The sequence below is a fragment of the Pogona vitticeps genome, chromosome 12 (assembly GCF_051106095.1).
Source record: "Pogona vitticeps strain Pit_001003342236 chromosome 12, PviZW2.1, whole genome shotgun sequence".
Classification (NCBI taxonomy): Eukaryota; Metazoa; Chordata; class Lepidosauria; order Squamata; family Agamidae; genus Pogona; species Pogona vitticeps.
In genome coordinates, this window is record NC_135794.1 from 21807423 (window position 1) to 21821394 (window position 13972).

General features: G+C 45.5%; 1 protein-coding gene across 3 annotated transcripts in view; it reads right to left on the bottom strand.

Moving 5' to 3' along the window:
- Positions 1-13972, bottom strand: part of NTRK3 (neurotrophic receptor tyrosine kinase 3) — a 320443-nt gene that overhangs the window by 226453 nt on the left and 80018 nt on the right. For all 3 annotated transcript variants that reach the window (XM_072981881.2, XM_072981880.2, XM_020781727.3), the window contains exon 3: positions 13605-13676. In XM_072981881.2, the coding sequence (XP_072837982.2) occupies positions 13605-13676 (72 nt within the window). The remainder of the gene's footprint in view (positions 1-13604; positions 13677-13972) is intronic.

Consider the following 13972-nt stretch of genomic DNA (forward strand, 5'->3'; position numbering starts at 1 on the left):
CTATTGCCTACTCTGGCTACGGCACAAAATTCTATAATCCAACAATATCGAGACAGCTGGACTGATTGATTTTTCAGCTTTAATATGAGTTTACGGAATAGAAGATAGCTTTATTTCTTAAACTAACAAATTCAATAACAGCAGGGATAGAACTATCCATTATTCTCCCAGAAAAAAATATTTTATCTTCATAGGTTGAACTTTGAAGTTGCTCCCCATTTCACGCTTTCTGTTGCATAAATATAATCACAACCATACTGTGTTGAAATCATTAGTATCTGTTTGATTGTCAGTTTGAGATGGACTATGTCAGCCTGCCAAGAGGGCTTCCTGAGGAACTCCTAACCTCTGCCACAGAGCTTGTCTTGAATAAGTGACCAAGACACAAATTCTCTTCCATCCCCGCATTTTTATGGCTTTTGCAATTTGCACACAAGACCTAGTGCCCTTCTCCCCTCATGAAGCTCCATACACACAGCAATTCAGTTGATTTCTCACAAAGACACAAGCAACCCATCCTGTGCTACCTTCTAAAAGACACAAGCAACCCATCCTGTGCTACCTTCTAAAAGACAGAAGCAACCCATCCTGTGCTACTTTTTTAAAAACACAAGCAACCCGGTCTATGCTACCTTTTTTCCTTGTTCAAATGACAGGGCAACAGTTATTACATTTTCCAGCGCTATGCATTTTAAAGACACAAAAAAGTCTTAGAAATGTGCAAATTCTCTTTGGAAGTGATATAGGCTTTTCCAAATAGCTCACTGTGTTATGCCGGGGAGAATGGACCACCTCATTTAACACATGATGAAGGAAGCCAAGTTTAACTCAACAGAATTTCTCAGATTTGCACAGAAACAGCCAGATATGTTTAAGATTTTCTCATAGGGTCACCAGATCTCAGGCTTTGTCTAGAGTCTCAGAGAACTTCTCCATTGCTCTGGTATTCTAGACAAGAGAGCTAAATCTTAGGGTAAATCACACAACAGAAAGAGAGTCTAATTTTAAAAATTATTTATTTTTTGAGAGGTAGCTTTAAAGCCCAGTCACCCACCTCTGCCCATTTCCAACTGGCACTAGGGCTCATTGGGCAAGCACCAAAATAGAAGAAGGCTCCAAGGCCGCCCCCCCCCCCAGGCAAATCCCCCCAAAATGTGGAAGCATCAAACACTATACATTGCATTGTCTCTGGCTCCCTCAAGTGGCCTTTTCTAGCAAATGCACACTGAAAATACATCTATTTCTGGGTTTTTTTAATTTAATATTTTCAGGCAGCCAAGTGAATTGGCAGATACTGATCCGGTGGGTTTTTCAGCACCCAAGTTTTGGGCCCTTTGTGCTGTGGGGAGCTGAGCAGTATTACTGTGAGTCACGATTCTTCTTCCAGCACATCTTCACAGCAGTGGACCATAGCCTAGGGAAACAATAATTGCTTGCTCTACCATTCCCCTGTAAGATCATAATGGACTGCATGATGGACCCCCTGCAGTCACCAGTATGGACCCTGAAATCTAAGGGAATGGGCAGCTGATGATATAGCAGTCTTCCATATTCAACATTGCTAAAGAGGGATCTGGTCACTCTGATACCACGTTCAGCTGCAGCTAGGAGGGCACATAGCATTTTACACTGGCTCCTAGATTCCATTCCAGTTAGCCTCAGGATTAAAAGAAGGAGACCCCAAACTTTCAAAGGAAAAGGGTGGACCAAGAAGGAGGGGAAAGAGGCAGCATCAAGAATCATCTTCTTGGCTTGACTCAAATGCTTATGGTGGCATCTCACCCCAACTGAGTCCTGCCTTTTGGAACTGGGTCCCAGTTAGGATCAAAAGGAATTTGCAAGACAAGCCACCATCAAAGAGGACTCAAGAAGGGGAGGACAAACAGAAAGCAAACCCCCTGGAATGAAGTCCAGGCAAAAGTCGCCTGGCAGGCATCGCTAAATGATTTCCAATTAATTAACATATTACACCAGAGAACATAAGGGGGGATTCGTATGAGTGCTGTTGACCTTTAACAATAATTAATATCATCAGGATCACTAAACTCATCCAAGCAAAATAATTGGGAACATTTCAATATCACATCTGATCCAATGTCACAGGAAGGAGCGGGGAGCAAAAGCGAAAATCCCAAATAATTTCATTCTAGACTCTATTTTAACTCTTTCTGACTTCTGTTCCTATCTCTGTTTCGCCTCCATCCCTTTTCCCTCCCACCCCCTATATATATCTGCCTCTCCTTGTGGTCCCTTTAGAGAACTCCCCCTTTCAGTTATGGCTTCCTTTCCATGTTAGGTTCAAGTTTCTAGTCCTTATGTTTCAATTCGCTCGCCGGACCTCAATGTGGAGGAATGCTTGGGCCTGATCACATGACAGCCGGGTTGGTTCCATGATGAAGCCACCATTGTCTTGCCCTGCTTACGCTTCTGCGCCATCCTCCCGCCACTTTACTGCCATGCTGCTCAACCACCCATAGCTGTAAAAGAACAGATTCAAGCTATCCTTCAAAAACACGGAAACTAAATGTGGAAGCCAGGAAACCTGGAAGCCAGCTGCAAGCAGTTGCAGCTTCACCACCGAATTGCAAAACAACAGTTGTTATCAGTCAGAAGCTCCATCTTTGTGGGGGAAACAAGGATAGAGAACAGAGGAGAAGCTGCCTCCAACAGAAGGGGGGGGGGGAAGAACAGGTGGAGAAAACAGCCTGAACACAGAAACCATGACAACCTTTTTGCACATTTTTTACAAAGCACGGGCACTTACCGTGCCAGTTGTAGTCCCAAAACAAGCTGCTCTTCCTAATTAAATAGAATCATAGAGTGGGAAGGGGTCTAGATTGTCATCGGGTCTGACCCCCTGCTCAATGCAGGAATCGAAAATGTATTTGACAGATGGATGTTTAATTTTCTCCAGGGTTGGAGTGCTCACCACCTCCCAAGGCAATTGATTCCGTTGTTGTACTACTCTAATAGTTAAGACGTTTTTCCCGATATTCGGCTGAAATCGGGCTTTCTGTAGCTTGAGCCCATTATTACATGTCCTGTACTCTGGAACAATGGAGAAAAGATCCTGCTCTTCCTCTGTATGACTGGCTTTCAAGTACGCAAGTCACACACCCAACAACTAGAGCGACAATGTGTGACGTGTAGGGTTGTTGCGCAATGAGAGCCATTGGGAGCATCTATGGATCCCCACCTGGTCTCTGTTGCCGTGTCTAATTCTCTGCACATAATATGCATGTGTGTGCGCACACATGCCTCCATGTGTAGTGAAACGTCTGTTTTTAAATAGAAGGGGGAGTGGTGAAAACCCCTACAATTCCATACTAAAATTTTATATTCCTAATAAAACACAGCAGTGTGGAAGTTATGACATACTAAATTCTTGCCTGGTCCTGAATGAACAAGGAATTAAGGCCCCATCAATCAACACCCTGTCATATCTCACTGCTTCAGCAACATTACCCTGAGGTGTTTGGATACAATGCTTACTTTCGGAATCTAACAAAAAATTGTTAGCAAAGGGTTGTGTTGACACCATCAAAATGTCTGGTTGCCGATTTATCCAACTGCTCAGTTGCTCCTCTTGCAGAGTTTGGAATTTCTGGTAAAAATTCTCTTTTTCGTGCACAGTAGCAGTACAGAGAGAGTCACAGAGTAGAAAATCTCTGGTTCCCCAGAGCCCACCCCTTTCTCATTATCTGGCTCTTAATGTCTCAGTAACTTGCTCTGAGGAGTAAGATATATATATTTTTTAAAATCCCATGTTTCTTTGCTTACACTTTGAGATTACAGACCCGTGCATATCCTGCTTTCTTTACTGCACCCCTATTAGCACCCAGCTGAACAGAACAACAGCAAACTGCCACCAACCAACAAAAGAGAGGGGGGGAAAGGAAGACTCAGCAAGGGAGCAGGGCTCTCTCCGAATTTCAAGTGCTGGAGGAAACAATGAGTTAGCACTAGATAGACCATCACCCCCAGGCCAGAAAAAGTCGCTCCTAATCACTGTTACCACAGATAACCTGTGAAGTTGGAAATAAAACTCCAATGGCCTCTAAGGTTTCTGAAGCTTGAGTTCATTGTTTTCTGAATTTTACATTAACTAGCAACGAAAGTAGCTACAAATAATCTATTCATTCACAACCAATGTAATGGAGGCAGAACTACATTACGATTGTAAATTTCCAAAGGGATAGCCTCACTGATTTTGCAGTGTAACTGCAATGTTTTAGTTATCTTTACAGAAAAAGGAATGGGACTCCACTGAAGGGTGGAGGAGATGCATCTGTCTCCTCTGCTGCTCTCTCCTTCTCTGTTGTGAGTTTCAGACAGTAACTACGAAGTGAACTACTTTCCAGGGCCTTGGAAATATTAAGCAAAGTTTCTGTGAAGATGCTCAGTCGCAGGGCAACTGCAAATGAGGTTATCTGGGAATTGAGTTCTTTCTTAGAAGGTGGAAATGTCTCACTACTAGAGATGGGGGTATTCGTATAAGAAAATGAATACCCCCACACGGGTGGAGATAACAAGGGTCCAGCCCCCTGGGGCTGGACAGTCCACTCACTGATGCACTAATGCCACGGGGTCCGCACTGCCATTCTGTCGCTCCCGAGATCGCGGTCACTGAGCTGCTCTTCGACCTGGCAGAGGTTTGTCGCCCTGTCTCCTGCGAGGAGTGGCTCGGCAATCGTGATCTCCGGAGCGATAGGATGGCAGTGCGGACCTCGCGGCATTAGCGCATCGGTGAGTGGACCATCTGGTTCCATGTGCCTGGACCCTCATTATCTCCTATGCAGGGGTATTCATATTCAAATACAAATACCCCCATCTCTATTCACTACCCATCCAAGTAGCTTCTTCAGTCTGAGGAACAATCATGATCAGGCTTGAAGTTCAAAACCCCTGACTTATTTTAGTTGACTTAAATCTACATTAAGAACCAGCAGTTGTTGTTTCTCCCCCCACCCCAAATCTTGCTCCTTATGACCGTCGGAACTGGTTCTCCCAGGAAGCAAACCTGAGAAGTTCAAGATGAAAAATGACACGACCTGCCACTAGATCAAGCAACGTTTTGCTTAGCCAGTTCATATTAGCTGAAGTTTTTTTCCACTCCTAACTCAGAATGAAGGCATCGAGGAAGCAGGAGAAATGCCTAACCCTTTCTAAAAATTATCTGCAAATTGTTCCTCTTGAATGCAAAAGATAATGACAGCCAAGACTGGGGCTTAGCAACATCTTGTTACCAGCCAGCCTAAGCTGAGGCCCATTGCATGAATGGGAAAATAGCTTATAAGTACTGTGATTTACACATCCTGCTATACAACTTAGAGCACTCACATTTCTCCCAAGGAAAGATTATTCACTCTCTTCCACCCCATTCTCCCCCCCAAACCATCACACAACTCAGGAACACACCAAAGGCGGACAGATAAAGCCATTATTAATATTTTAAACAGCAGCCTGACTGCCCGAACTCCGTTTCAGCAAAAGCTTGCAGTACCTAATTACAAGGCCTTAATTTGTTTTCTTGAGCACACCATAAATAAAAGTGCAAGAGATTATCGAATAGAGTCACATATCTAATAACAGGCTGGCCTTCCAGGCAGTCCTGCCCGTGTTCCCTTCCAGCCTATGTGGCCACAGGCCGTTTTTAAAGGGCTAAGAGCAGTCAACGGCTTCCCGTCTTTAGCTGGAATACTATAGTAAGTCAGAATTAGAGTAAGCCTATTCAGTCAGTGGGAATTGGGCAAGTTAACTTCTCTGTAGGTAAGTCTTCAAGAGCCCAATTAGAATGTCCTACTCTCCAGCCTGACACCAGCCTAGGAAAGCCTCCACAACTGCTGTTGAGTTGCACAACATAGCCACACTACTTGTCGGAACGTCGTCTACCCACGCCACCAGATCCAGGCAACGCTCCTTGGGGTAGCCACTCTAAAGCAGTGGTTCCCCAACCTTGGGTCTCCAGATGTTCTTGGACTACAACTCCCAGAAGTCTTCACCACCGCCTCTGCTGGCCAGGATTTCTGGGAGTTGCAGTCCAAGAACATCTGGAGGCACAAGGTTGGGGAACCACTGCTCTAAAGGGCTCCAGGAAACCATCTATGAGGCCTTCTCAGCAGTGGCACCAACAGTTTGGAATCGGTTCCCAGATGAGCCATACCCGGCTCCTGGAATGAATATGCATACCAGCTGCATTGGTGGATCCAGCCAAACCACCCACCCACCTTGGTCCTATTGGTGTAAAGTTAGCAGAGTTTCGTTTTGGTGCAGGCAGTCCAGTTGAACGGCGCAGACAAAGGCAGCGTCTTCCAACACCAAGTGTATTTACGATATATACAGAGGTTTAGCAGTACAAACCAGCAGCATGACCTTTATTAGAAGAGACCCAACATCTTCTCCACACCGTTAGACCCATGCACATTTACATACAGCCAATCAGTGTGGGCGTTGCATCACCCCAGGCTGCCTGATTCAGCATTTTGCACACCTGTCAAATATGGCTGCTGATTACCATCGGCCTTGTTCTGCCTCGAGTGTGGAAATTATCCTTGACAGGGTCCTTTAACCCTCAAAGTGCAGAGGCTAGCTGCCCCGAAGGGACATCTTTTGGGACAAATCACACATTTTTAGAAGCCCAGTCAAAGGGTCATGTGAGCAACCTCAAATAAGCCCCTCAGACTTACTAGCCTATAGACACAATACAAACACTTGCATTTACCTTAGCAAGTCATTTGGAGCCTAGAAAAAAAGGGAGCCGGGGGGGGGGTGCATTGACGACGAGTGTGATTTTCAGTTGCTTGGAAATTACAGCGCTAAGGTTCACATTATCAAAAATTATACTACTTGGGTTTGCACCAGCTTTTGTGACAGTATGCTGGGCCATTAAAAAATTCACGCAGCTTAAATGCCTCTTTCCCAGTGGCTTTTTGCCTTCGGTTCTTAAACAGTGAAGGATATTAAAAAAAAAAAAACCAACAACCACAACCCACAACCAGACCTTGCAACTGAAATTAGCAATCAGGTTGTAATGGCGCAGCAAGAAGCTCTAGATTTGGAGATGAACCGAGAAAAAAGGACAGATTGAGCAACGGTGGGGAAGAAGAAAAGGATGTAGGGTTGGGAAGACAGAAAGCTAGCAATGGGGAAAAGCTCTTGTGTCATCTCATGTACTAAATCATCTGAAAGAGGGAGGGAGCAGACAGCTTACATGGTCTTAAGCTTCTTACCTCCTCATTGACTTTTCTTAGAAATCATCCTCTCCCGCTCCTTGGTCCCTACAAGGAGCCCTTGAGAGATTCAGAAAGTTGTGGACATTAGCAAGGCAGGTCAAGGGATCCATTATGAGAGAGAAGAGGCAAAGCAGAAGCCTAATAAACAGAGATCTACTAGCGATGCAAGTGTAACCAAACACTCCAAACAAACCAGCAATAGAAGGAAGGAAATTATTATTTTTTAAAAAAATGTTTTCAACAGGGAGAGTCCAAGAAGCCAAGCCATCAAGAGCAAGGGTCGGATAAAACAGAAAATGTCTCTTAAGGACCTTGCCTTTCTTCATGTTGAAGTTCCTTCCATAGCTGAGCTGCTGAGGGACCCACTCAGAGCACAGCTGTAGGCAGTTAGCTGGTAGAGGAGCTGAGCTTCAGAATTTGGCTCACTGGTCTCCCTGGGAGAAAAGGCTTTCCCTCAAGAAGTCTCCCACTCCTGAGGAAGCTTCTTCTCCTGAGGAGCCTTTCCTTGCCACTGGGAACTCTCTAGCTCATGCCTTTATTCTGTTGCGTCCTCACGGGTTGGGAGAATGGTCAGCTTTCTCCGGATCCGAACACCCATTTGAGGATGTAAACATCTGGGGTCCAGGGTCAAGCCCCGGGGTTTGCTCCCAGAGAATCACAGAATCATTGAGTTGGAAGGGACTTGTAATGCCATTTGGCTACACCCTTTGCTCAGTGCAAGAATCCAAATCAAAGCAGATCTGGTAGAGCAGTGGTTCTTAACCTTTGTTACTTGGATATTTTTGAACTGCAACTCCCAGAAACCTCAGCCAGCACAGTTGGTGGTGAAAGCTTCTGGGAGTTGCAGTCCAAAACTCCTGAGTAACCCAAGGTTAAGAACCAGTGGGGTAGAGGGTTGTCAACTCCTCCCAAGCTAATTGGTTTCTTTGTGGTCCTGCTCTGACAGTTAAGAAGTTTAACTGATATTCCTGTAACTTGAGCCCATTACGATGTGTCCTGCACTCTGGGATGATTGAGAACAGATCCTGACTCTCCTCTGCATGCCTACCTTTCAAATATCTGAAAAGTACTGTGGAAGATCTGAGGATCTCCACTTTGAGAATGTAAAGTGTGCCTATTGATGTAAACACATGCATTCCTTGGCTGCTGTATTCTTCACCATGCTCCATCTTGCTCCAGGACCTCAGGACTTCCCTGATCCCAGTATTCGGTGGCCGCACTTGGAAGACTGCAGCTAAGGTGCAGATTGAACTTCCGCTCACGAAACTGTCCCCGTGCCATTAGATCGGGACAGTTGCCTTTGATCTCGCCCGCTACAGTAGTCAGCTTCTGCTGCTCAGAACTCCAAAGAGAGTGATATTTCCAGTAATCCTTTTATCCTCGGCTCCTCTGCACGCCACCTACGGAAAATGTCAGGCCCTTTGCAAGTTGAGCTCGGCGCGGGGCTGCAGCTGGCAGGATTGAGGAAGGGGGGGAACCTCTCGGTGCCAACATCGTCAGAGACCCGGTTTCTCGCAGATGATCCCGGGGGAGCGTCCAGATGTCCACAGGACCCGGCCCCTCTGGCTCATGGATGAGGCTGCCAAACCCGTGAACAAGAGGGGTTGGATTTCAGGGGAGAAGTTGTGGGGAGAGGAGGAAACTGTTTAAATAAGTTGCAACTAGGGAAACAACGTATATTAATGGAAGTAAAGCCCAGCCAGGCTTGTGGGGTGTGTGTGTGTAAACGACAAAGTACCACCTCCCTGGAAAAAAAAGACCATCTCATCACCACAAGATGACAGCAAGTGCTTGTTGTTTTTAAATAGGTCCAGTTTTGGGAGAGATTCTAGGTATTTATTTGGCTTTTTGGAAGGAAGGGAAGGGAGGAGGGAATGAAATTATTTTTAAACTGTCTTAAAAATGTTTTCAAATACGTTTTTCATCTTTGTTTTAACATTCACAAATGCTTACTTGTTTTTAACATAGTTTTTGTGGCATTTTTAAACTGTTTTATCTGTGGTGAGCACAGATAAAAAAAAATCACCTGCAGATGATACCACTCTGATGGCAGAAAGTGAGGAGGAATTAAAGGACCTCTTAATGAGGGCGAAAGAGGAGAGTGCAAAAAATGGTTTGAAGCTCAACATCAAAAAAAAAAAACTAAGATCATGGCCACTGGTCCCATCACCTCCTGGCAAATAGAAGGGGAAGATATAGAGATGGTAGATGGTGACAGCAGACATGAAATTAAAAGACTCCTGCTTCTTGGGAGGAAAGCGATGACAAACCTAGACAGCATTTTTAAAAGCAGAGACATCACCTTGCCGACAAGGGTCCGCATAATCAAAGGTATGATTTTTCCAGTATGGAAGTGAGAGCTGGACCATAAAGAAGGCTGACTGCTGAAGAATTGGTGCTTTTGAACAGCAGTGGAGGAGGCTCTTGAGAGTCCCCTGGACTGCAAAGGGAACAAACCTATCCATTTTGAAGGAAATCAACCCTGAGTGCTCACTGGAAGGTCAGATCCTGAAGCTGAGGCTCCAAGATTTTGGCCATCTCATGAGAAGAGAAGACCCCCTGGAAAAGACCCTGATGTTGGGAAAGTGTGAAGGCAAGAGGAGAAGGGGACGACAGAGGACAAGATGGCTGGACAGTGTCACCAAAGTGACCAATGTGAATTTGACCCAACTCCGGGAGGCCATAGAAGACAGGAGGGCCTGGCGTGTTCTGGTCCATGGGGTCACGAAGAGTCAGACACGACTTAACGACTAAACAACAAAAGAGCCACCTGTAATCCCCAATGAGGAGAAAGGCAGCATACAAATAATGTAAAGAAATAAATACAAAACAAACAAGATTTGCCGCTGATCCAGAACCAAGTGATTTGTAAATTTGCTTCAGTGAAGAACCGAATCTGTGAATTCCGCTTTGATCCAACCTCATCAGGCCAATCTGGTTCGCAATTCGGGATCTGTTTAAATCTGGTGCACAGCCCTAAGGGGAAGCGAGGCAGTCGTTTGCGCGCATTAAATGACCCCATTCCTCCTACTCTTCTAGGCAGCTCGCCTCATGACAATAGTGCAGCTACGATCCACGCTCACTTAGAAGACAGTGCTTTAGAGAACAAATTCGTCCAAATTGCATTTAAAGGGTGATGGTGGTCGGAAGAGCATCCATTCAGCAGAGCCAGTGTGAAGGCTACAGCATTGTCGTGACAAGCTGACTACTTTTTCAAGGTTGATAAGAGTAACAGTATGTATTTATGAGCGGAGCAGTTCAATGCCCTCAACAATTCCTGTCTAGCTTTTTTTTTTTTTAGAAAAATTGCCAAGCTCTTGTGAAGATGGCCTCTTTTATGTAAGCATTTTAGCTTGCTGTCATTTAAAACCTCTGTCTGACTTCCACTAACACCAGTCCGTGGAGCCGGAGTGAACAAGAATGGGTGATTCAGCCCCTTTCTGCATGCTTTGCCTTCATAATCAGGCCTCTCTTTTTTCATGCTGTACCTTCCATGTGCTTGGCGCCCTTCATGGCTGCAGCTGAGCTTTGAACACACCAGAATTCAGACTCCAGGGAACTCCAGGGAAGCTAAGTGGGAACCCAATTTGGCAAGTGATGCTCAAGGGCTTAGAGACTGTAAATCAGTCTTATGAGATGGTGGTGAGAAGTGCAAGGGGCAACTGATGCTATACCACTTATAAAAGTTGTTCTGAGCTGGAGCCCATGGGGTCACTGCCAGGGGACCCCAGGCCTGCTGGCATCACAGAAGGGGATGCTGGTGAACTGCACAGAAACCCAATGGATGCATGCCCTGGGGCCCATTGTTCCATTTTCAAGACAGCAAAGGGTGAAGCCCCAGCACTGTGACTTCGAAGCCTTCTTCTTCCCAAAGTCATGGCAGCCATAGCACAGAGCCTGAATGTCCCATGGTTGGGTGGTGAGCCTTTGACCCACACCTGTCTGTTTTTGCCACCTTGAATGTTTGGACACCATAGGCAAACTTGTCCACCTCACTGCTCAGCCCTAATCCTGGATCACTTTAAGCAGAAGGTGTTCAAGGAGATATATTTGAAGACCCTACTGTTACATTGCTTTATTGCAAAGAATGTAGGGAAACTGAGGTGAGGGATGGAGTAAGGAAAGAGAGAAGAGAGAGAAAGGAGGAGGGAGCAGAGGGAAAGAAGACAAGGCAAAGCACAGTTAAGACAAGAATCAATGTTATTGAACCCATTGAAGGGAGAGATGTAGTCTTCTTGGAGAACTGGGGACAAGAGACAGAAAGCAATTAATGCAGAAGGAGGAATTGAAGAAAAAAAGAGCAATTAGTTCTGGGGGCTGGAGGAGGAATAATCAACTAGAGACTGGAAGAGGAGGGGATAAAGAAAGGAGGCAAGTATTTCAAGAGAGTTTAAGTGGAGCAGGATTGAGCAGTGAAGGATGGGGAACAGATAAGAATACAACCACACATGCATGCAATAGTGGGAGCAGAACACAGAGGTGCTCTTTAAGCTCCCCCCCCCTTCATTTCAGCCCAGAGGGAGCTGAGAAGGTAACTAGGGGGTAGAGATGGGGGATCCAGGATCAAACTAGTAAGGCAAAGATGTATTTTCTCCAGCACAATGGATTTCTTCAAGTGCTTCAGGTGCAATGGGCATGGAAAGAAAGCCCATGTTTGCTTGTCATGGACAACAAAGCATGCTAATTGCAAGATATGAAGGTGAGGAAAACCACATAGTATGACAGATATGTTTAAACGTTTAAAGGACAAAATACGAATGGGACTGCAGACCCATTTCCTGCAGCTCAATCCAATTCGTTGGCTTGTGAAGCCACCAGGTTCAGCTGGAGTGGGTAAGTGAAAGTCTAGGGGATTTTGCAACCTCTGTCTTTCTGATCCAGGCCAAAACTCATCAGGATTTTATGTGCATGGGAAAGGCATCATACATGTTGCCCAGGCTAATTGCTTTTAATTGATGACGTGCCAGGTGTGCAGTCTAAACCAGTTATCCTTTCCTCTTCTGCAGTTGTAAAACCCCAACAGGATGTTGGCTACTGTGATCTCATATGGATTTACACAGATGTAAATACCATTGCATGCTGTGGGCCTTGTCTCCTGAGGAATGGCAAACCACATTGCTTAAGAATATAAAGATATAAATAAACACATCTTTACTGGATTCAGCAAAATGCCAATCTAGTCCAACATCCCATTTTCTCCCATGCCCAACTGGATCTTACAGGCATCCTATAAGCAGGGTGTGAGTACTACAGCACCTATCTGATAGAATGCCTCCTTCCGATCAGATTTACCTGCCCTGTAAGATCTTCACAAGCCGGGCGGTTGAGAGTTTCTGGCCCTGAGAGAGGCCCGAAAAATATCGATCGGAAATCGGGTCTTCCCGGCAGTAACCCCGCCACTGTGGAACAGTCTCCCGCCCAGCTGGAACAATGTTCCCTAACACAGTGCTCTTCAGATGTATGGGATTGCTGGAAGACAATATCTCTTTATTGGAGGAGAGAGGGGAATTTCAGTATCCTCACAATTAGTTTTGCAGGAGAAATCAACACCTTCACTGAGACTGGTTTTTCTATCCAGGTAAATACCTTTTTTTCCTTTCCTAATCCTCCCTGTAGACATCCTGCTTCTAGGGGTTAAAGAGGGGAATGGTAAGATTTCTTTTCAACAAATAAAAGTTTTATTTTTTTTTCCTTTTCCCTCGTCCGTTGCTGAGTTGCCTTCCAGCTTAGACACGCTTCGTCAATAGCCTCCGGTGAGAAGTAACCACCACGACGTTCCCTGGCCTCCATCTCGCATGCCTCTTTAAACAACTTAGTAATTAAGAGCACAAGCTGTCAGCCATGTGCCTGCGGTAGGAAGGGGGAGGGGGTTTGGAAACCCAGACTGATCTTGCCTTGCATCTCCCATTCGTTAAGCGTTAATGAACAGAATGGTCTCAGGCTGCGTGACAAGGATGCATGGCTCTTTTCTCACCAACCTTGCCCTTCCATTCCTCACCCCCCCTTAGCATCCCCCTGAACCCCATGCTGAAAAGGAAACTTCCCACTGGCCACTTAAAAGGTGTTAATGAGGAACTGCTCATTAGCACCGTAATCAAAGTCACCTCGGTTATTAAGACACCAAAATCTGCCAGCTGTCCAGTCGGTGGGGAAAAAACACTAAAACTGTTCAGCGTTCCATCTCTCGTCACTTCCCCATCCGCTTTCATGGCCTCCTTTTCGGCTTCGTTCTGCCTTTCATCACATCTTCCCTCTTTTTTTTTATGGATGCTTCCCTCCCATCTGTCTTCAAAGCAACAAGTAACGATTCACCTTTTCTGTTTTATAAAAGGGAACAGCGAGGTGCGGAAGGCTTGGAGACAGACTACTCACATGTAGTGCAGGTGAGGATTCTTATCAAATGCACGTGGCTGGATGCTCCGGAGCCCTGAATTCTTGATTGTCCTGAAAAGAGAGATCAAGAAAGAAGAAGGGTCAAAGATGACCCATTGTTCCAAGACCCTCCTTAGGCTCAATTTGTGGGGGAAGCCTTAAGACCCTTGAAAAACTTATAGAACCAAGACTCGTGGAGTTGGAAGGGGTCTCGAAGACCATCGAGTCCAATCCCCACTGTTCAAGGCAGGAATCCAAACCAAATCAGATCGGACAGGTGATGGTCCAGTTTATTTCGTGAATGCCTCCAGCGTTGGAAGTCAGTCATTGCAAATAACTTTCGTGTTATTGCTCATCAATTTTTCTTT